At 40.6% G+C, this 24,289-nt stretch overlaps 1 protein-coding gene across 2 annotated transcripts in view; it reads right to left on the bottom strand.

The window, feature by feature from the left end:
- Nucleotides 1-24,289, bottom strand: part of ATP6V1C2 (ATPase H+ transporting V1 subunit C2) — a 33,464-nt gene extending 9,175 nt beyond the window's left edge. Inside the window, exons 1-10 of one of the 2 annotated variants that reach the window (XM_058178480.1) lie at nt 24,046-24,289; nt 23,674-23,834; nt 21,802-21,961; nt 20,452-20,519; nt 14,487-14,572; nt 7,901-7,995; nt 6,212-6,303; nt 5,537-5,635; nt 2,918-2,986; nt 2,002-2,094 (exon numbers count right to left, since the gene is read on the bottom strand). In XM_058178480.1, the coding sequence (XP_058034463.1) occupies nt 2,002-2,094; nt 2,918-2,986; nt 5,537-5,635; nt 6,212-6,303; nt 7,901-7,995; nt 14,487-14,572; nt 20,452-20,519; nt 21,802-21,930 (731 nt within the window). In that variant the 5' untranslated portion in view covers nt 21,931-21,961; nt 23,674-23,834; nt 24,046-24,289. The remainder of the gene's footprint in view (nt 1-2,001; nt 2,095-2,917; nt 2,987-5,536; nt 5,636-6,211; nt 6,304-7,900; nt 7,996-14,486; nt 14,573-20,451; nt 20,520-21,801; nt 21,962-23,673; nt 23,835-24,045) is intronic. The other variant, XM_058178488.1, reaches the window with a different exon arrangement.

Genomic DNA, 24,289 nt, shown 5'->3' with positions numbered 1-24,289 from the left:
CCAAAAATGTTAAGGGCCTTCCTGGTGAATGAACTTAAAAAACATCAGATTGAATATAGATGGGATATTCCAACTGGTATAATAGTATATTATGCAGGGAAAGTACATCGTTTCAATACGGTTGGAAAAGCAAGAGAATTTTATGTTGAGGTATTAAAAGTTGGAAGTCTTCCCCCATTGGAAGCTAGAAGAAGGGAGGCTGAAGTGAAGGAAAGAGAAGTGAAGCAGGTACAAGAACAGATTGTGATGGAAGAAGATTTATTACAAGTGTTGGAAATACCTACGACGGGTTTAGATTCAAAAGAACAAAGGCTGACAAGAGCTGCTGCTAAACGCAAGGAACAAGAGATGAAGGCACAACAACAACTGGCAACTACTACAACGGAAACAGTGGGAGGAGCAAGGCCTAAAGTAAAATGTGATCTGCGGCTGGTGTTCCAAAAGTTTCCTTGACCGATAATGGCAATTAAACTATTATCTTGGAATGTTAATGGCCTGAATTCACATGAAGAGAAGGAAAGTATTTCATTATTTGAAACAATTTAAAAATGACATTACCTGTTTACAAGAAACACATATTAGATCTTGCTAAATGTTGGAGATGCGATTGTGAAGATGCTACTTATTACCATATATGGTGGACTTGTAAAAAAGTTAAAGTATTTTGGATTAAAGTATGGTGGATCATGCAGAATATTTTGAAAAAGAAGATTAAGTTTACTCCGCAGTTCTTTCTACTAGGAATAATTATGGACTATACAGCTATAGAGACTAAATTGATTTTGAACTTAATAACAGTCGCAAGACTTTTGATTGCTCAGTATTGGAAGAAAGAAGAATTACCTACAATCGAAGAATGGACACTCAAAGTATCAAATCTGGCAGAGATGACAAAAATCTCCGCTTACTTGAAAGACTATACACTAGAAAAATATATTTTAGAATGGAAAATGTGGATTGATTATATTTAAAATAAGTATCAGATAAAAAAAATATCGAATAGCATATGAGTAAATTTAGGAAATATTTTGTATTAGATATATTTTTGAAGGAGAGGGGAATTGAGAGTGTGACTAAGTGTGGTGTGACTAGAGATTATAATTTAGGAATTATTTTGGATTATGATTGTTAGTTTTGATACCCTGCATTTTGTTCTGGGAAGTCGGGGTGGGGGTGGGGGTAAGGGGAGGGAATTGGGGGGTTTGGTAGAGATGGAGTGATGGTTAATGTACAGGGATTATTGAAGAAATATAATTAATGTAGGGTCGGGTCTGCATAGTTACCATTTTAGAACGGTGAGGAGGGAGAAAAGAGAGAGTAGGAGGTAGGAAAGAGGAGAAGAGGAAGGAAGAGGGATAGTAGAGGGAGAAGGAAGGTGTAGGGTGGAGGGAGGAGCGGATGTAGATAAGAGAAGGAGAGGAAGGTTTGGAAAGTAAAAGAAGGTAGAAGAGGGAAGAGTGTTAAAAAGGGTGGTGGTGACTGGGCAAGCCCGACTAATTGTATATAACTGTACATTGGATGAATTATTTGATATGATTGTAAAAATAAAACTTTTAAAAGACTGCTTTATTTGTCATCCATTCCTCATTTATGTTCATTGAAAATACTTGGGTAAAATGGATATTTCAAAACCAACTTCCTCTCTTTTCTATCTCTTCAGTGTTGACCCAGATATTCATTTTATGAAAATATTCTTAAAACAGGTTTAAAATCTGGTTAAAACATACAAGAATGGTGTGTCCATAATGTAGGATAAATAGAAGTCCATTCATATAGTAGACATTCCCTACATCCTCAAGATTCATGGGGGGCAGAGAAAAATTTGCTGCCACCCCTTCCTGTTCTGCTGATGGAAACAGACCCACCCTTGGATCCAGCCCTGTGCAAATTATTCAAGAGCTCTGATAAATTATTGCACGGATGTGTCTTATTTCATTTCAAAACAGGAGAAAGAGCCTGAACTATTCTGGTTTTCGCACAAAAGTAGAAAGAAAGCAGTACTTGTTCTCTCTGGCTTTGGTTTTAAAGTCATCAATCACTTTTCGGAACAGGGTGACTGTGAAGAGCCCGCCCTCTGCGTCTTCAGCGATCATCCTGCAAGAATCAAATACGTTGGCCCAGTTATTCTAAAGCCTATCCTGCTTTTCCGTGATAGGTGCCAAAGCAATTAACAACAACGAGAGTGTAATTATGATTGTTCATAATTATAACATATTGTAAATTGTAATTGTCAGATTCAATTACTCCCTCAGCAGTTTCTTAATCTACACAATCATATTGTGATGCATACTCTATTGTTACACAATTTTTTTTAAAATTTCGATTTAGCCACCACCACTAAGTTTATTTGATTAACAGAAGGAACTGGGTCCTTCAAAAAACAACTGAACACACTTTCCAAAAATTGCTACCTACGTTCCCTTTAAACTCCCCTCCCTTCTCCATTCCTCTTCTCTTCTCCCCTCCCCACCCCTTGTCTCTCTTCTATTCTCCCCTCCTCTTTCTCCTCTCCTCTCCTTCCCTCCCCTCCCCTCCTCCCTTCCCCTTCTCTCCTCTCCTTGCCAATAAAAAGCAACCTTGTTATATAAGAAGAAATCTCAAAAAGGTAAAGCTCAGCAGCTTTAATACAACCTCCCCAGCACCTTTTAAAGCTTTATTCAATGAGATAGTGTTAATATTTAATACTTTTTAAAATGAGAACAAGAGATATTTCTTGTCACAATTTGCCACAATCCAAATTCTTTCTTTGTCAAAATTTCTAGTAGAAGAGGAGACTCATCACTACCTAATCCCATTTAAGTTTTTTCAAGGGTCCCCTGCAATATTCATACTTGCATGCTACCTGACTTCCAACGATTCTGAGCGAAAAGGTTGGAATCTGTTAAGAGAAACAATACAGTCCCAAAATTGTACTTACTTTGTAGAGCGAGGAACCACCATATCTGAGAGGGATTCATAGGTTTTTTGCCATTGCACATAGCTTGTTCTGCAACAAGACAGATTTTGTACAGTGTCTCTGTATGAACTTCTACCTTAAGTACAATGATTGTCACTTCTCTTTATAGAAATTCAGAAAATCTTAGTGCCAAGTTGATAAGTGGAGGGATGGGGGGCAAGACCACAAGGAAATCGATCCTGTATGACAAGAATGTTCAATTTCCATCCACTTGAGGCTCTAGGCAGCCTCTCCTGTGCCAAATTCCAGAAGTGGCTGAAACGTACTATTCAAACTCTGCAAGGCACCCATTTTACCTCATAACCGAAACTTTTTTTAAAAAAAGAACTAAAATTTTAGGCCCCGCTTAATCTCCAATGGGAGAGCACTGAGCTTCTTGAGCTGCACCTTTTATACTTTTGTTGGATCCCAAAAAAATCTGGAGAATACAGGTTGCCCGATCCCCATTTCATTTTTTTAAAAGGGATCAACCAGTTTTCAGTGTAAATAGCTGATGTTAAGAGGCTTGAATTGCGCTCCCGAAATAGTTTTCCCAACTATGTTGACAAAAGTGGACTCGAGCATGGTGCAGGACCCCAAGATTTGAGAGGTGAAAATTCAGGGTTCATACTGAAGTTTCCATACTGAGCTCTTGCAGTCTCACATGTAGGAAGTCTTCTACGTATGACTGTAATAGACCCATTACAGTCATATATTGTGATAGTAAAATTATTGTGACTTTTTTTGCAGTGATCATTAAGGGAGGGTGGCAGTTGAGAAGCGATCCCCATGGTCATTAAGCGAACCACAGCTCGGGTTTGCCCAGTTTTGATAAAAGTGTGAGGTTGTGATAACATGTGGCCATGTGATTGTAGGGAATTGCAAATGGCTGCCAATGCAGTCATATTCCAAGCACCCAAAACTCAGTCATGTAACCATGGATGGGGCCTGACCGTCGAAGTTCCCTTTTTGGGGTATAACATAAGTGAATTGCATTTTGATCTTATCTGCAAGGATTCCATGATGCCCCTTTTCCCCCTCTTCACCTCTATTTCTCTAAATCTACCTGAAGCAACTAGTAATATGATGACAGAGAGGAAGTGATGTTAATGAATATCCAGTTCTTTCAACGGGTTTTTACTTTGGAGTAAGCGTGAACAAAAGATGTTCTATGTTTGCCAGCATCCTTGGATTTATTTTGCAAAGAAAAAGCAGCATCTACAGTTTTCAAAAATAAAGAAGTCCTCATTGCAAGCAATGTGGTACAGATAGTCCTCGCCTTACGACCACGATGGAACCCAAAATTTCTGTTGCTAAGTGAGGCAGCTGGTAAGTGATTTTTGCCTCATTTTCTTGGCACAGTTGTTAAGTGAATCGCTGCAGTTAAGTTAGTAACATGGCTGTTAATTGAATCTGGCTCCCCCAGATTAACTTTGCTTGTCAGAAGTTCTCAAAAGTTGATCACATGACCCTGGGATACTGCAACCATCATGAGTCAGTTGCCAAGTGTCTGAATTTTGATCACACGACCATGAGGATGCCGCAATAGTTGTAAGTGTGAAAAATGTTCATAAGTCACTTTTTTCACTGCTGTTGTAACCTCGGTCGCTAAACTAACTGTTGTAAGCTGTGGACTACCTGCATTTTGAATCTCTCATGTGGAATTTAACATATTTGCAATACATCACTTAACAAGCACAACTGGGACCAGCAACTTCATTACTAAGCGATGCAGTCATTTAACGAGACATGTGACTGCAACAGACTTACGACCTCACTTCTGTCGGCCATGGTTGTTACGATTGTTAAGTGAAACACCACATGACCACAACTTGCAATTTTACTGCCAACTTCTTCATCGACTCTGCTTCTCAGAAGCCAGTTATGAAAGGGACAAATGGTGATTGTGTGACTGTGGGATGCTGCAACGGTCATAAATATCTGACATTCCAAAGTGCCCAAATTTTGATCATGTGGCTGCAGGAATGGCTGCTATGGTTGCAAGAGCAAAGGCCACTGATAACGTTACTTTTTCAGTGCCATTAAACTTCAAATGGTCACTAAACAGGGCAGTCGTTACGCAAAGACTACCTGTAAATACATTCACAGTGTGAATTCGAGCAAAGCTAAGCTGAGAATGTTATTATAGGCAATAAACTCTCAAACCTTGTCCTTTTCCATTAACTCATTAGTTGGTAGAGGACTTTCTATCAATTCATTGCATCGAAATTTTCCTGGCAAAACTGGCATAATGCAGTAGTGAAATCCAATTTTTTTTACTACCAGTTCTGTGGGTGTGGCTTGGTGGGCATGCCAGGGGATGGATATTGCAAAATCCCCATTCCATCCCCACCCTTGGGGGAAGGATATCGCAAAATCTCCATTCCCACCCTACTCTGGGGCCAGCCAGAGGTGGTATTTGCTGGTTCTCCAAACTACTGAAAATTTCCGCAACCGGTTCTCCAAACTGCTCAAAATTTCCGGTTCTCCAGAACCTGTCAGAACCTGCTGGATTTCATCCCTGGCATAATGTATACAGACAATTTTCTCTAAAAAGTATTACAATGAAGCCCAACCATAGGAAAACCAACTTTTTCTTACTTAGGAACTACGACAAGTAGAGTGATGAGATATTCGGAATTCAATACAAAGTCTTCTTTGTTCACTATATCCGTTAATGTACGTGTCAAAAGATTTCCTCTGGGGAAAAAAAAAGCCGGAAAAAATCAATAGAGGATTTACCTAGCACTAATATTTTCTAAGTGTTAAGTAGATGCTTAATTGGATGATTAGAAAGAAAATGTTTTCCAGGAATTTTTGGACAAACTTAAAGCAAATCCAGCCATTATATTATGGTAAGCTTAGCGGAAATGGGCACTTTTATTTACTCTGTTTAAACAGATTAATTAATGCAGATCCACTAAAGAGCTGATTAGAGAGACAATTTGGTGTAATGGTTAAGGCCCTAGGCTGGAAAGCTGGAGATGGTGAATTCCAGTCCCAATTTAGGCATGAAGCCATTTTAGGCTAATCACCCTCTCTCAGCCTTAGGAAGCAGGCAATGGCAACTCGCCCAACTTGTCCAGAGAGGCTAGAAATCATCAATATTGACCCAAAAGCACCAAAAAAAAAACCCCACTCCCTGATTAAGGCCATATTACTTGTCTGTATTACTATATTCCCAATGCAGCTAACATGTTAAGATATCATCATAGGAAGTCAATATGCCAAGGCATACAGAAAATGCAATTCATTAAAACTTATCTAAACACATACACCGTTTTTCTTTCCAGATTCTGAAGATTTCCTTTGATGTTGTTGTAGACAGCAGCTCGGCTTTTCATGTCTGCTTCGATTTGTGTAATTTGCTAAACGTAAAAAGGAAATCCAGTTCAACCACAACAATACATGAGCAGCACACAATAGATACAAACTTAAGGTAAACTGCTCCAAACTCAATTGCAGAAAATACTGTATGACCTCAGCAACAGAGTTTTTAATGCCTGGAATGCACTACCAGACTCTGTGGTTTCTTCCCCAAACCCCCACAACTTTAACCTTAGACTGTCTACTGTTAAACTTACCCCATTCCTAAGAGGTCCGTAAGGGGCGTGCATAAGCGCACCAAAGTGCCTACCATCCCTGTCCTAATGTTCCTTTTTATCCATATCCATTTCATGTATTCATAATTCATGTTTATACTTTTATCTGTTATATATGCTTGACAAAATAAATATTATTATTATTAATATAAACTCTGCATAAATTTTAAAGTTGAGATAATTTCATACATGCAAAAGTCTATAGAGAATATAGATTCTATTGTTAGACTTACCAAAGGGACCAAAACTAAACTTATCTTCCATTTTAGGGGCCACTTAAATAGATACAGCTGTCTTTCTCTCATAACAAGTTGGATGGGGAAGGAAAGGAGGAAACTGATTTATAATAAAATCATTTATTCTTGCTTTGTTATGGTCCTGAAGAAAATCCTTTCTTCTACTAGGGTGAAATCCCTCATTAAATACACACTTGCAATTCAGATTTACAGATACAGAAATAAATGCTTTCTCTCTGCTGAAAGCTGCTGTGTGACAGACTTGTGACTGCTTTTAAGACAGACTTAAAATTTATATTTAGAATTATAAACTACTAAATAGCCTCCTTAGGTTACAGCAGATACTTCTTAGGATGACGTAGATATTACATATTTATTTTTCCCTTTCCTCTCAGACAAGAATATCTTTGTGGGGAGAAAGATGAGGGAGAAGATATTTACCTAATGCTAGAATTGGACAATTTATTTTATTTATTTATTTATTTATTTAGATTTCTAGACCGCCCTTCTCCCGAAGGACTCAGGGCGGTGATAACCGAGATAAAATAAACAATGTACAATTAAAAACAAATTAAAAAACTTATTATACAGTTTGGTCGATAGATTAAAATATATAAAAATCTAAAAAACCCCAATTTAAAAACTTAAATAACATTTAAATTTAAAATCTAAACAATTTAAGAAAGCCCCGCGCGAACAAACAAATATGTTTTCAGTTCGCAGCGAAAGGTCCGAAGGTCAGATATTTGGCGTAAACCCGGGGGAAGTTCATTCCAGAGAGTAGGAGCCTCCACAGAGAAGGATCTTCCCCTGGGGGCCGCCAGCCGACATTGTTTGGCGGACGGCACCCTGAGAAGTCCCTCTCTGTGTGAATGTACAGGTCGGTGGGAGGCATAAGGTAAAGCAGGCGGTCCCGTAAGTACCCAGGCCCCAAGCCATGTGGAAAAAGGGCCCAATTTGCTTTCTGATAAATTTCAAAGTGAGTCAATAGCCATCATATCCAGAACTGGGTTCCTGAGAAAGCTGTCCTCAGTAATTAAATACACTTTAATGAACAGCACTTTATTATCATTCCTGGGATGAGGGTGTTTCTGAATACAGGAGAAATGAGGAAACAGAGTGATTACCTTTGCTAATCCTTCTGAAATGTTCTTCAGTGGCTGTTTTATTGGATACTTAGCCATGTCCCATTCAAACTTTGTTAGATAACTAATCAAGTCAACTGAAATGATAAAAGTAAATCCAGTGAGAATTCTGAGAATAAAGTAGTCTTTTCTCATGAAAACCTGCATCCAGACTAGCTTGCATTTAGGATATAAATTGGGAAGTGTTGCCATCTTGTATTTATTCCCTTTTCTGGATACTAATTCATATATCAAGTTCCCCTACTGCCAATTCTTTACAATTTAAAAATAAAGGTTTACCTAATTAGTTTCATGAAGAGGAATATATTTATCTTGGGGCTCATCTTGTCAATATAGTTAGCAAATAAGAAAGTAAAGATTTTGATTAAAAGTAATCCCATAGTTAGCTTTAATTTAGGGCAGGGTTAGACAATCCATGGCCCACACAGTGTGCCACTGAACTAAAATGCTTCACAGCTACAATCAGAAGATCTGGGGGCCTGAAAGATGTAGTTCATATTGGCTAGAGCAGGGGTCTTCAACTTTGGAAACTTTAAGACTTGTGGACTTCAACTCCCAGAATCCCTCAGAATCCCTCAGAATTCTGGGAGTTGAAGTCCACAAGTCTTAAAGTTACTAAGGTTGGAGACCCCCAGGCTAGAGGACCATAAAGCCCCCTGACTTGTTTTATTTTTAAAAAAACTGCTTTTGTAGTTTTAGCCCTCTCCTTTTGTGGGTTGGTCTTTTGAGCCAGTTTGGTCAACTGAAAAAATCTAATAAATAATAATAATAACTTAAAAGCTGTTCAAGGGACTTTTGCTATGATGTCAAAAATAGCGTGGAGACACTGCAAGGGGTTAGAAATGATCAAGAGGGGGTTCTAATGTGGGGCAAGGTACTTTTTTAAAACCACGTTTTAAATAATACATGTGTGCCAGAACAAACAGATGGACACACACATAGTTGGAGCTGGGGGGGGGGGAAAGAGGAGAAAGAACATTTGAGATGCTTCTAGACATCTCAGCAACTTTGTATAGTTCTTAGCAAGGCCTTAACAACACACAAAAAGGGAATTCTTAAGTGAAACCTTCTTCACTTAGAGGTCCATGACATGTGTGTGAGATGGTATGTCTGCAAGAAATATATGGGACTAAACTTTCACAATGCATTTGGATACATACACAGTGCAAATCCAGGTGATCTAAAGAAATGAATGCTTGGCTAGCACATAAGCATGTGTGGGGACCTCTTCCTTAGAGGATGGTATGCCTCTTTCAAATGCCTACAATAACCCTCTACCTTTGTGGTATCAGAATGGCTCCCTTTTGGTATCTCAAAGTCTTTCTCTAGACTAGTGTTGCTTCTCCTAGAAAGAGTCACCTTACCTTCTTATATTTCCTGGGTGTCGAAAATCTAATGCGCACATCAAGAATTAAGGACTTGGAGACTTGAAATCAACAGGCTACATCTTTAGCCTCCCTCTATAAAATATGGATGAGGCAGCTCAGTAGGAACATACAAGAAGCAAATGGGACTCCGTCCAAAAATGTTTGTAAAATTCCTAAATGCACAGCCTTAAACTGATAAACTGTTAAACTGATTGGCCCTTTCCTTTCCCTTAAACTAAGGATGTCCAACCCTGGCAACTTTAAGACTTGTGGACTTCAATTTCCAATGGGATTCTGGGTGTTGAAGTCTTAAAGTTGCCAAGGTTGGCAACCTTAAGCCTTTTTGCCACATTCCTGAAAGAGAATGAAATGGATTTCAGACAGAACTATTCCACCATGCAGCACTTCATTGTAGTTGTCACATATCTTATTTTGGAATCCGTTCTTCTGTGCTCTTTTCTTCTGAATAAACCATGAATACAAATAATAGGTTACAGCCCAAGGTCACTCAGCCGGCTTTCGTGACTAAGGCAGGATTAAAACTCACGGCCTCCCTTACATTGTGATTTAAATATATATAACATGGGTTCAGTGCTTTTTTTGAAAGAGCACTAGTCCTGTACTGCAGAGAAGGAAAAGAGAACCAGGTTCTGCCAGACATGTGCTTTTATGGTCCGTCTGTCATCAGTGGGTGCATTAAAAGCTTTCCATTGCTGCTGCTGACAAGAGGGCTACAACTGTTATCCCCAGTGGCCAATGCTCCCAGATCACTTTATGCAGCTTCATTTCTTGTGACTCTTGGCAAACTGCATCACAGATATGTATGTCCCCCCTGGTGGGAGAGGAAAGGATTGTTTATTCCCTCTGTTTTGGCTTTGGCAACAGTAGTGTTGTGATTATGTGTCAACCATCCAGAATTGTGTGATTCAGGAAGTCAGTTACCATACACATGTTCTGGATGGTTGTCCTTTGGTTACTGCCAGATGCATAAAATGGAAAGTTACTTGCTGACAGCATCACAGCTCCTTTCTGTTTCACTTGTCCCCCATACTTGTGGATCCAAGCTACCTTTGAACATGGGTTTAGCATTTTTTCAGTACACCCTATACATGTTCAGAAATGATCGGACTGATAGATATAAATGATCGAAGGAGCTTTGGCAGAGGTCCCTCTTATGTCTCCCCATGTCCCAATTTCATACTTTTACAGGTAGTCCTCGACTATTTGCGTAACTACAGTCCAGAATTACTATGGCGCTCAAAATGGCGCTTTATCCGGCCTCCAAGATGGAGTGGCTGTGGATGCCGGCACCCCGGTACAGTCAGCTGCAGCCGCGGCTGACTATTGGGGGCGAATCATGGGCCCCGGTGGAGAGGGTGCGCAACTTGGGCGTTCTCCTGGATGGGCGGTTGTCTTTTGAAGATCATTTGACGACCGTCTCCAGGAGAGCTTTTTATCAGGTTCGCCTGATTCGCCAGTTGCGCCCCTTCCTTGACTGGGATGCCCTATGCACGGTCACTCATGCTCTTGTTACCTCTCGCTTGGATTACTGCAATGCTCTCTACATGGGGCTCCCCTTGAAGAGCACCTGGAGGCTCCAGTTGGTTCAGAATGCAGCTGCGCGGGTGATAGAGGGAGCCGCTCGTGGCTCCCATGTAACACCACTCCTGCGCAGGCTGCACTGGCTACCTGTGGTCTTTCGGGTGCACTTCAAGATTTTGGTTACTACCTTTAAAGCGCTCCATGGCTTAGGGCCGGGGTACTTACGGGACCACCTACTGCTACCGAATGCCTCCCACCGACTCGTGCGCTCACACAGAGAGGGACTCCTCAGGGTGCCGTCCGCCAAGCAATGTCGGCTGGCGGCCCCCAGGGGAAGGGCCTTCTCTGTGGGGGCTCCCACCCTCTGGAATGAACTTCCCCCAGGACTTCGTCAACTGCCTGACCTTCGGACCTTCTGCCGCGAGTTGAAGACTTACTTGTTTATTCGCGCAGGACTGGCATAGAAATTTTTAATAGTTTTTAATATTTGATATAAATTTTATGGGGTTTTTATGGTTTTAAATGGCTTTAATTTTGGCCGTATCTAATCTTATTATTGTGTATATAATTGTTGTTTTTACTTTGGCTGTGAACCGCCCTGAGTCCTTTGGGAGAAGGGCGGTATAAAAATCCAATAAATCTAATCTAATCTTATCTAATCTTATGGCCCATAAAGCACTTCCAACTGTCACAAGACATTGCTTGGCACCCTGTTTGCATTTTACAACCAGTTGCCAAGCACCCTTCAGTCATGTGATCACCACAGTCTTTTCAATCGACTTCCCCAGAAAGTCCCCGAGAAAGCTGGCAGGGAATATTCAAGCTGCTTCTGCTGCCTGCCTCTCACCTCCAGGGGCTGCCTGAAAGAGCTACCGGCCAAGAGGAGCTGAACTCCTTCAGTAGGGTGAAGAAACAGAGCTGAAATCCTTAAGATTTAAGCTCTCTTCCTGCATCCCCACTGAAGGAGTTCCCTTCCGTGTATGGAGGGAAGCTGAAATCCTCCAGCAGGCAGCTCTTTCAGCCAGCTCCCAGGAACAAGGGGACCCGAAATCCAAGCAGAGTGCAGAGGGGCAGTGTGGTAAGGTAATGAGCATGGGATACCTCAGGCAGGTGCAGGGGTGTGTGTTTGGGAGGCCTGATGCCGGCTGTGAGTGAGTGTCATTTTACTGAAGGACTGAAAATCCTGATTTTGGCAAAAGGATTTTCAGCATCTGAGAGGAGAGGCAGAGCAGTAAGGAAATGAGTGCATGATGTCTCAAGAGATGAGGGAGGCCTGGGAGATACATAAGTTTGTTTAATGACCGCAACTGCAAATGCCGGGATTGTGTCCATTGAACAAAGCAGTCATGTGGGCATCTTGCTTAATGACCACTTCACTCAACGACTGTGATTTTGGTCCCAGTTGTGGTCGGGAGGACTAAGTGTAAGGCAACTTCACAGTGGGCTAATCTGCCATTCTAACCAATCGTCTAATTCAGGGGTCTCCAACCGTGGCAACTTATTCGCACAAAGTGTGAATAAAAGTGTGAATAATAAACTTTGAGACTTCTGGACTTCAGCTCCCAGAATTCCTCAGCCCGCTGGCTGAGGAATTCTGGGAGTTGAAGTCCGCAAGTCTTAAAGTTGCCAAGGTTGGAGATCCCTGATCTAATTCACCCATTCTCACTCCCCACCCGTGAGGGAAATAGATTGGTGACTGTTTCCTAATCAGCAAGCATTGCTTGGTGGGCAGGAAATGAAACAAGGGGAATCACCACTTCCTTTCCCTAAGATGGCTACAATAGCTACATAAGGAAAATACCTGGAGCCAGCGAGAATGTAGAATGGCAAAGACTGTAGATTGTTGATGCTAGCTTAGTGTGTGTTGTGGTTTATGTGTTTTGTTTTCCTCTGTAAGGACTAATGAATAGCTTTCACCTGTAAGGAAGAGCTCTGGGTACAGGTAGTCCTTGACTTATAACATATAACCGTTTGTTTAGTGACTATTCAAAGTTACAGCAGCCCTGAAAAAAATGATTTACGATCATAAGATGCTGCAACTTATGACTGTTGCAGCATCTCCATGGTCATGTGATTTACATTCAGATACTTGACAACTGATTCAATGTCTCGGGGTCATGTGATCCCATTTTTGCGACCTTCTGACAAGCGAAGTCAATGGGGAAGCCAGATTCACTGAACAGCCGTGTTACTAACTTATCAACTGCAATGATTCCCTTAACAAAAGTGGCAAGAAAAGTTGCAAAATGAGGCAAAATTCACTTCACAAATTTCTAACTTAGTAACATAAATTTTGTTCTACTGTGGTCGTACATCAAGGACTACCTATGTACCAGATCCAGGCTGCAAAATCTAAATAACTACTAGATGGCAGCAGCAAGCTATATTTGCTGCCATTAAACTCTGATCTGAGTTTTTACAGTTTAGATCAGGGGTCTCCAACCTTGGCAACTTTAAGACTTGTGGACTTCAACGCCCAGAGTTCCTCAGCCAGCAAAGCTGGTTTAGATGGGGTAACCTGAACTAATCTATCCAGTAAAAACTGTAGTAACTTGTTTTGCACGCTGAAGAATGCGCGTGATACAATTGATCATAAGAAAACAGATGCATGCAAAAAGTTTCACACACTTCAATAGTCCCTACAGTTCCTTTCACTATACATGCAGAATAAGTTAAAAAGAAAGAAAAAAGACTGAAGGAAAAGAAAAATCAACAGTAGTATAAAGGATGCAGACCTGCAGTAATCTGAGTCATAGGGAGTTGGTGATCAAGCTACGGGGTTGTTACTAGAGAAATCCATCGTAACCTGATCACTGTACCCCTACAACCAGATGTGGGCTCGACTCTATTATTAAACACACTAGTGCATGCTGGCCAAGACACATTGCCACCCAAACACAACATACCCTTTAGACATTTCATTTTGTCCTTTGCGCCTGAAATACAGTAAGTTCAATTATTGATCTTCAAAAAATACCTGGCTTAAAAAGTAAAGTTATCAATTGGCACAAGATATCTGCCAAAGAACTAAAATTCCATTCTGGTTTTATGCTATCGATAAGACGTTTCAACAGTTCATGAAAGGTGGTTTTCAGTAGATTGCACAAAAGCTTCTATGCGTAGATATGAACTAAAGCAGAATTTGGGGCAATTTGCGTCTCACTTTAGCCTGTGACAATTGCAACGTTCTCAAGACATTGCAGTTTAAAGTGTCATTTTAGCCTGAGTTTTCTTCTTCCTGTCTGTTAAATTTACTTTCCTTGTGCTAAGTGTTTCACTGCTGACTGACGTTAAGGGCTTTTCTGTATCATTAGAAATAATTAAATACTTTGTGATCTGTAGAATAGAACTGTATGGAATTGTAGAGTAATAGCCACTTCTCAGTAAATTGGGACTCCTTGTAAAATAATCACAATTTTTAAATCTTATAAATAGTGAAGAAAAAAATCATTTCATCCATAACACAGTTATGAGTTGACAGGAATTTGTCCTAAAACTAATGAAAAATGCAACCTACAAGCATTATTTTCTAAAACGAGAAGCATCATCTAATTTCCTAATAAACGAGTATATTAATTCCAGTGCTTTTTACTAGAAACTGAGTGAAAACAACAAACTATATCCAAATACAACAGTATATCCATGATTTCAAGGCCTACCTCCATTAGCCAGCAGGTTTTCCTGTACTTTATCTTTTGAATCTTCTAAAACTTCTCCAATATACTGGGCAATTTTCTTTATTACACTTCATACAAGAACAAAACAGTAACAATTTAGTTCAAATTAATTCGAGAAGCATGAAATAACTTTACAGCTAGTAAAAACCATCACTTTCACAGTCCTTAAGGTGAGAACCAAGGTGTAGACAGAAGTGGACAAAAGACAGATCAGTGATGGATCAACAGGAAGTTTCATTAAGAACAAAGGGAACTGGCTATTTTTTAAAGTGTGTTTGGGGTACTGTGTTAAAGGCCTATTGAGTTCTGGTACAAAAAATAAGAAGATAAAGCTTTTTAAAAAATTCTATGTGCATGATCTTCTGTTATTTTGCACCCAATTCTGATTGATGGACTAACAATTCAGTCCTAGTAATTTCTCTATGTTACAAAGTTTGTTTCCCAACTGCTACTGGGTGTCAAGAACATAAGGTGTGGCTTGTTCAGGAACAGGAAAAAGCAAACTTGGAGTCAGAGTGTGTATATGAAGTTTGCTTTAAACTGTAGCCTACAAGCAACCACGAATGGAGGAAGCATTGCTGAAGCCTATGGGATCCACAGATGTTCCTTCAGGTAGGCATTTGGGCATGTAACTGATGTAGCAGAATGGGAAAAGTCCAAAAACACTTCTTTCAGAATAAACGTATTTACAAATGGACATTAGTTTGCTTTTGAAATATTCAGTCTCTACACAGATTTCCTAGGATTCTCCTCTTAATTCCACACCATTTTAACTTTGGTGAGCATTTAAAAATAGGTTTGCAAAGAGAGCGTGCCATCCGAGATGGAAACAGCTCACAAACGGACAGGCAAGAGAGCATCAGAATGCCACGGGCTGCTTCAAAGTGACATGGAAAAATATTCTGCCTCCTTGTGTAAATAAGTAATAAAACTGCACGGAAACAAGAGACCCTGAAAACTCTTGCCCCTTCCCTGCTACGCTGGTCAGAAGCAGTGCCGGCTGGTTTCTGCTGCCTAGCTAGATGTACCAGGATTTCTTGCATATGTTGATCGAATAACAATTCTACTAACAATCTGCTTCTCTGCAACTATAATATAAATGCTGAGTTCATTGGCGTAGCTTCAGACCTAATTCTCTCGTTGTCCAAGGGGTTCGGCATCTGTTGCATTCATTTTTATAATATGCTAATCTCACATTTAATTCTGTTCTCTCATCAGATGAGCTTCTCCATCAGACCTTCAGCTTCTTCTATAAAAGAACGCAGTTAATAGGAATGTGGGTTGAAATCGCAGGGCAAAAATGCTTGCTATTATGAGGCATCTCTGCAGTTGCCTCTGCCCTTTGGAAAATCTTGCCCCCAGAGATAAGGCAAACCCCTGCCCCACTCTCCTGGTTTTCCAGAAGAGAATTAAGAACTGGCTCTTCCAATTAGCATGGGGATCTAAGAGTCTGATGCAATCCTGAGGATGGCTGCTGGCTTGAGGGTACTCCTGTTTCCTCATTAAACTTTTTAGCCTTCTGAAAATTTTTAAAATTTAAACAGTTTTTTTTTTTTACTTTTAACTCGTAAGCTTTAACTTGTTTTTAATTCTGTTTTTAGCTGTGCTTTTATATTCGGGTGTTTATATTGTTTTATTATGCTACTGTAAACCACCCAGCGTTACTTAGGTGAGATGGCTCATGCAGAAATGCAACTCATAAATAAAAATGAAAATCTGCACCTGGGGCAGCGCAAGAGATTAAATGTGCATCACGGTGTGGGAACCCATTTCTTGTAGTTTTGGCACCAGCTTGGTTAGGAATGGATGTCTATGCATAGAGCAAAGTTGAATTATTTAATTCTTGGTGACCATGATATTATTATTAAGGAGCCTGGTGAGAAAACAGATGGATTCTGAGAAACAATACCCCACTGAGGAGCAGCAAATCTATTTCTTAATAATAGGCCTGTGTGTTCTGCACTAAAAAAAAAAAAATTCCAAGCCCTCAATAAAATACACAGCTTCATACTTCTAACTTTTCATCTAGATACAAGGAACAAGAAGAAAAGGGGAAAGACTCAAAGGTGCTTTTTCAAAAGGTAACGAGATTATATACATATATATATATATATATATATATATGTATGTATGTATGTATGTATGTATGTATGTATGTATGTATGTATGTATATGTAGGTCTTTGGTTATTCAGGTTTTCTCCCGCGTAAAATTGGAAGTGTCTTGGCGACGTTTCGACGAAGTCTCATTCGTCATCTTCAGGCTTCAGCTTCGTGCTTCTGGGAGCAATGTGAGATTGCAGCTGTTTCTTCCTTTTTAACTGCTAGTGGGGGTTTGACACAAGTATGTATCCAACACATACTTCATCTATAACGGACAAAAATACAAACAAATAGAAGGAGCACCTATGGGATCACCCCTCTCACCTGTCATTGCCAACCTCTACATGGAACACTTTGAAACCCAAGCACTAGAAAAATCTGATCACAAACCCAAACTCTGGCTCAGATACGTAGACGACACCTTCATAATCTGGCCACACGGGAAAGAAAAACTTGACAACTTCCTTACACACCTCAATAGCCTACACCCCAAAATACAGTTCACCATGGAAACAGAAGTTAACAACCAACTTCCCTTCCTAGATGTCTTAGTCTACAAGAAACCCAATGGCTCCCTAGGACACACCATCTACCAGAAGAAAACACACACAAACCGCTATCTGCACGCACTCTCACACCACCACCCAGCACAGATCAACTCCGTAGCCAAGACACTCATCTCTAGAACAAAACGCTTAGCTGACGAACAACACCTAAAAACCGAACTACACACTCTCACAAACATACTAACATCCAATGGATTCCAGAGAAATAAGATTACCAAACTAATCCAAAAAGAACCCCCCACTAAAATCCAAGACAGAGAACAAGAAAACGGCACAGCCCTCCTCCCATATATAAAAGGCACCACAGACAGAATCAGCAAGATCCTCCACAAACACAACATCAAGACAGCATTCTGCACAAACCGAAAAATATCCACCATCCTAAGAAACCCCAAAGACAAAATTGAGTTAGAAAATCAAGGAGTATATGAAATCCCATGCACCGCCTGCCCCACCACATACATTGGACAAACCAACAGAAGAATAAGTGCACGCATTGAAGAACACAAGAACTTAGTCAAAAAAGAGGAACCAACTTCTTCCCTGGTCCAACACCTTAAAGCCACAGGACACGATATTGACTTTAAAAAGACCAGAACTATCGCCAAAACTGAACACTTTAACAACAGAATAATCAGAGAAGCCATTGAGATAGAAAAACGCCCACACAGCATGAACAAATGAGATGATACCTCCCGCCTACCAGCCATTTGGAAACCCGCCCTTATTGACAAACGAGTCCCTAACACGAGGAATGACACCAGACCCACACTCACGAGGTCCACACAGGATGTCACCACCACACATCCACCCAGAAAGCAGACCCAAACCCACACTGATCAGGAAGCACAACCAAGGACCAGAAGCCAGACCGCAGCTGCAACATTAGCCATTTCAAACCCCTCCAATCCATACATACAGCAGACAGACACCCACTATGAAGATGTAGCACGACCACAAACACGAAGCCAAACAACAGCAATGCAGCTCACCAGCTCAAATCCCCCTGCAACTCAGACTAATCTGAGCACAACCAAGCCCCCACCAACACAGGACACACCCCCAGCCAATCAGAGCATAAAAAAACCCCCATCCAATCAGAGCACAGCCAAGCTCCCACCCAATCAGTTCAAATCCCCACTAGCAGTTAAAAAGGAAGAAACAGCTGCAATCACACATTGCTCCCAGAAGCACGAAGCTGAAGCCTGAAGATGACGAATGAGACTTCGTCGAAACGTCGCCAAGACACTTCCAATTTTACGTGGGAGAAAACCCGAATAACCAAAGACCTACACACACACACACACACACACACACACACACACACACACACACACACATATATATATATGAAGAAGAAGAAGATGTTTCGCTTTTCATCCAAGAAGCTTCATCAGTTCTGGCTGGTGGGTGGTAGGTGGTGGGGAATGAAAGAATTAGGACTAACTCTTCCATTCCCCCACATCCAGCCAGAACTGATGAAGCTTCTTGGATGAAAAGTGAAATGTCTTTTTCCTCAAGGGAAAAAGAAAAATATATATAATCCAGTTGTCTTTTGGAAAAAAGCACCTCTGAGACAACCATGACCTGTTTGACTGAGAATCTCCAGAGACAAAAGGGGAAAGAGAATTGGAAAGTGGGCATTTAGAAAAAGAAATGAGAGAAAACAGGGTCTCTGATCTGTCTTGCCTGTTTGACTATGCTTCTCAGTGTAAAATAGGAGGAGGACTGGGGAGCATCCTATACCTCCCCCCACCACACCAAATCCGACTTTTGTTCCAGGCTGCCAAATCTCACTAAAGCGTTTCAAGTATACACTTCATTTTTCACCCCTATATCTTCTTTCCCAAATTCTGTGTTGTGTGTCTTAGTAGTCGTCCTGTATCTCTTAGTGGTGGCTATACCGATGGAGGAGGACTTGCTATTAGGACCTTGCTTAGGACCGGGCTACTTACAGGACCGTCTACTGCCGGCCTCTATCTCCCAGCGTCCGGTGCGTTCCCACAGAGAGGGACTCCTCAGGGTGCCGTCAGCCAAACAGTGTTGACTGGCGGCCCCCAGGGGGAGGGCCTTCTCTGTGGGGGCTCCTACCCTGTGGAACGAGCTTCCCCTCGGGCTTCGACAACTACCTGACCTTAGGACCTTTCGCTGCGAACTTAAAACCTATTTATTTCATATGGCTGGACTGGCCTGATTTTAAATTCTAAATTTTAAATTTTAATTGAATTTTGATGGGTTTTAAATTTCTGTAATTTTATGGGGTGTAATTTATTTTAAATTTTCTGGCAAATTTGAATCAGTTTTTTAAGGGTTGTTTTAATTATTGTGTATGTTTCTGTTTGTATTTTATTTGCCTGTTCACCGCCCTGAGTCCTTCGGGAGAAGGGCGGTATACAAATTAAAACATTATTATTATTATTATTATTATTATTATTATTATTATTATTATTATTATTATTATTATTATTGTTGTTGTTGTTGTTGTTGTTGTTGTTGTTGTTGTTATTGTTATTGTTATTGTTATTATTGTTATTATTGTTATTATTGTTATTACCAATGTGGGAGAAAAATGTTCTCCCTGATTGACTTTGGCTTCCTCCAATGCTTCTGGGTTAAGAAATAAACCAAGAAGGCCATCCTTCAGATATGTGAAGTCTGGACAATGAAGATTTTGGGGCAGGGGGGGATTTAGAGAAGATTCAGCTCTAGATGGATATATTTCCAAATAAAACAGAACAGAGCTATTTAGATATTCTTAAAAGCATTTGTAGTGCTTCTGGGGAAAAAAAAATCCTATATATCCCCACCCCCACCCCCAGCCTCTCTGTAAATGGCTCCTCAGAATTAGTGTATAGAATAGATCAGGGTTCTCCAACCTTGGCAACTTTAAGCCCGGCGGACTTCAACTCCCAGAATTCCCCAGCCAGCTTTGCTGGCTGGTAAATTCTGGGAGTTGAAGTCCGCCGGGCTTAAAGTTGCCAAGGTTGAAGAACCCTGGAATAGATCAATGAAGAGGCAGGGACCACTTTTCCCAGGGACTTGCTGGTTACCTTGCAATAAACCTCACTGCTTCCCTAGATCTAAATATATTCAATTCAAAATAAAACACAGGAGTTAGACCCAACTCTTCTTTAAAAAGAATAAAGCCAAGCCTGCCTGATCTGGCTGACCTCTAGGACCAAGCTTAAACAAGTCAGAGTTAGGTTGAGGCGGGAACTCTGTGGCCTGGAGAAACAACTTCCATTTGTGTTTGTGTGCAGTAAATAAGTTCTATTTTACCTTTCAGCAAAACTATCGAGTTTTCCCAACTCATCTGAGAGGCCAACCAGCGTGTCCAGAGTTCCTACCTGTGGAAGGGAACACAAATACTTTTAATACAAACAGAAGAGCTGCACAACTGTTTTACCAGAATGATATAGTTTTATTATTTTTGGCACGAATAATGAGGTGTATGGTGTAATCAAAGTATTAAGGGCACTTGCAGGAAGCCAAAGTCAATCAGGGAGAACATTTTCTCTCAATGGAAAATGACAAAAATGCCTCTTCTTCTATTCTAAATAAGGAAAAACTGTATGTTAGCATGTGATTATAAATCCACTTCTATAAGACTTCTTCCCTATTTTTATTCTCAGTGTTCCTCAACAGATTTATTGCTCACAGTATATTGCATATGCAATCATAAGACACTGAATAGAATATGTATTTTCTTGCCAACTTCAGTAGGAAAAAACATTTAAGCCTTAAGATGGGGAGCCTTCCCTCATTTATATATAATCTAAACAGAAACTGGTTGCAGCAGATAAATTCATTGCATCTCTTCCTGAAATTATTACACTTTTAAGATTCCAACAGTGAAGGTGGTTTTCAGATATCAGCCAACACTTCTATCATAGTCATATTATTAATCCCTATATTTTTTTACATCTAGTAGTTCACCAAAATTAGCTAACATGTTAGTGCAGGATGATATTGAAGAAGTAATTTATATTCCAAGCTCTGTTAACCATGAGAAAGTTTACACAGCATACTAAGACTTATTTGGAATGGACATGCTAACGGCATTGGTAACACATTATGATTTATCAATTATGGTAAAATATGATGCAATGACATTATGTACATATTATAACTCCCATGCAGTCCTGCTTCCTTGCAGACATCTCCATTCAAAGTGTATGCTCAATGAAATGTATGGTTCCTTGGAACTAGGTCCCATTGAATTCATTTGGATTTAGTTTATTAATGCTACAATTCCATGTACTTAATTTCTCTCTATAGAAGATATTTATGGCGGAGTTCCACTTTGATTAATTGCAATCTTGACAATTAAGGATGCTCATAGATTGTTTAAACTTAAATTATTTAAGATTTACTGCAAACAATGGGCTTGAGTAGAACCAAATTAAACCTCCAGATTTTTCTGCTAGTAATTAACCCACTAATTAATAATAATGGTCCACATTATTCAAGCATTTCAGAAAGCAGCAAATTATATATATATTATTCAACTAATTTTCCCTGTACAGAGATCCACTCTATTAAAAAAGAAGAAATATGCTTGATCCCTGCTCTGTTCTTGTCTTGCTCTTCCTCCTTCTCTCCCTCCTAACTTTTCATCCCACTTTTTACCTTGAGATCAGGGATGGCAAACTTGCTGTTGCTGGACAGGTTGGCTTTCGAAGTCACGGTATTCATTCTGTCCCAGGCAAGCAAATTTGCCTTATCCCCTGGAGCTGAGATTAGCCAGAACTCTGACATGTTGGGAAAGGATCCTTGAGTACAAAAATCACTATAACAAAAGAAGGGGAAAAAACTCAGGAACACAAAAATAGATCAGCTAAAACTTTAAACCAATTTTTAAAAAATTTAAAAGGTATTGGTATATCAGTCCATACAGGGAAACATCCATCACCTTTCAATCTAAATCTAAAATTAAATGTGACCTTCTCTTCAATGTCACCAACAGGCAGTAGTTCCTCTTTTCTTTCCCCTCCCTGCCCTGGGTTGTTTCATCTTGTTAGTAGGGAGGAGTTTTTAATCGCAAGGAGGGTGCGGGTACATGGAGCCATTCACAATTATTTGCAGAAGTAATAGGCTGATCTGTTCATAATTCCAATCCAAGCACATAAGAGCTTAAAGCATTTTTTTTCAATCTTGGCAACTTTAAGATGTGTGGACTTCATCTCCCAGAATTCCAGCATGTTAGCATAAAGACAGACAGACAGACAGACAGAATAAATAAATATAAATAAAGGGATGTGGTGGTTCAGTGGCTAAGATGCTGAGCTTGTCAATTGAAAGGTCAGCAGTTCAGTGGTTCGAATCCCTAGTGCCACGTAACAGAGTGAGCTCCCGTTACTTCTCCCAGCTTCTGCCAACCTAGCAGTTCGAAAGCACATAAAAAATGCAAGTAGGAAAATAGGGACCACTTTTGGTGGGAAGGTAACAGCAATCCATGAGCCTTTGGGATTTAGTCATGCCGGCCACATGACCATGCAGCCGTCTTCAGACAGCGCTGGCTCTTAGGCTTTGAAACGGAAATGAACACCGAAGGGCTAGCACATATGTGCGAGGGGAACCTTTACCTTTAGCATAAATATTCTATATGTTTTTGTCCTTCATCTTTATACTAGAAATATCAAAACAGATAACAAAAATTAACTTAATTGTAAAAATCTAAATGATAGGCAGTTAATCTATATCTATTGTCATAGTGGCATGACCATGATTTAGATTTTTTTTTAAAAAAAATTCAACTTCTATTTAGAAACATCTGACCAGTGAAATGTATATATAAAATTACTAAGGCATTATGAGAAAGAGTGCAGAAGAAGCAGTTTTCTCCTCCGCATTTCATATATGAGCATCTATGATGATTTTTATCAATTTTAAAAAAGATAAATATTATCTACATTGAGCTTGACTCCTGGTTATTAGATGGATACATCTACATTCATAGTAAGGATACCGAAGGTGTTTGCCACAGTTGTCTTTTCAGAAACTTTCAATTTTCCAACCTAGCCTTCAGCCCTGGGGTTTCCTAGTGGTCTCCTATCCTATCCTTAACCAAACCCCTCCCTGTTTAGCTTTTTCAGGGAAAGCCAGGTTAGTTGGCGGCTGCCACCTGCAAAGAACTGCCCACTACCACTAGGAACAAACGAATTTGGTTGATCCTATGTATCCATGTTTTAATCCAGAAGAAAGATCATTAAAAAACCAGAGCGCGTAATGAAAAGAAGGGGAAACAGTTGACTATAGCTTTCATAGGTGTAAAAAGTGCTCATCATCAACGTTCTTCAATTTCTCCCTTCATCATTTAATCTTTAATTTATCTAAAAATTGGCCTTCGAATGCTGATTCCAAGACAAAACTGACACCTTTCTAAAAACGACCTGGGACGGATCCCTGCCTTTTGCCTTTCGACACAAAACAACCAAAGCCTCATTTAAAAAAAAATAATCGCGAACTAGGCTTGCGATCCGTTTTATTGGGATGACTCACGTCTACTTGGGATGTTGAAAGTAGCTCAAGACGGCTGGGCGAAAAAGCCTTTTCCCCATCATTCCGAGCTGCTTTTCAGAAACAGAGGGAGCGTAAACGGCCAGGCTCAACGACCAACAAACCGCGCGTTCTGTTCCCACGACGCAGCGCCGACCTCCGAGCTGAATCAAATGGACCAAGGGGTATATACATATATATATATAAAGCCCACCGAGGCCGATCCGATCCCATCATTTCGTTTGAAGTGTTTTCGGGTCTCCTTTCCAAACCAGCGACGCAGCGCGCCCCCTTCCCAGTCTGAGACTCCAGCGCAGCGCAGCCACCGGCTTCTCTAAGGAGGCGGTGGGAAAAGTTTCCCATCGCTTTACTTACCCCAAGCAAGTCCCTCGGGAGACGCGGCAGGTGCTCCTCACCGCGTAGCGGCGGCCCCTTCCATCGCCGGCAGCAGGCGCGGCTCCAAGAGAAACGCTCTTCCCCTCCTCTCAGGGGACGCCGGAGGGGAGGAATGGACTTTGCAGGGCGCGGAGCCGACCGGCTGAGCCGCCGCCGGCTGCGGCTTCGCTTTTTTGCAGGAGGGAGGGGAGAGGCCCACCCCGCCGCCTTTCTCTGGCCGGCG

The sequence above is a fragment of the Ahaetulla prasina genome, chromosome 1 (assembly GCF_028640845.1).
Source record: "Ahaetulla prasina isolate Xishuangbanna chromosome 1, ASM2864084v1, whole genome shotgun sequence".
NCBI classification, from domain to species: domain Eukaryota; kingdom Metazoa; phylum Chordata; class Lepidosauria; order Squamata; family Colubridae; genus Ahaetulla; species Ahaetulla prasina.
The sequence above is the reverse complement of the archived record's forward strand: the minus strand, read 5'-3'. Positions and strand labels throughout refer to the sequence as shown.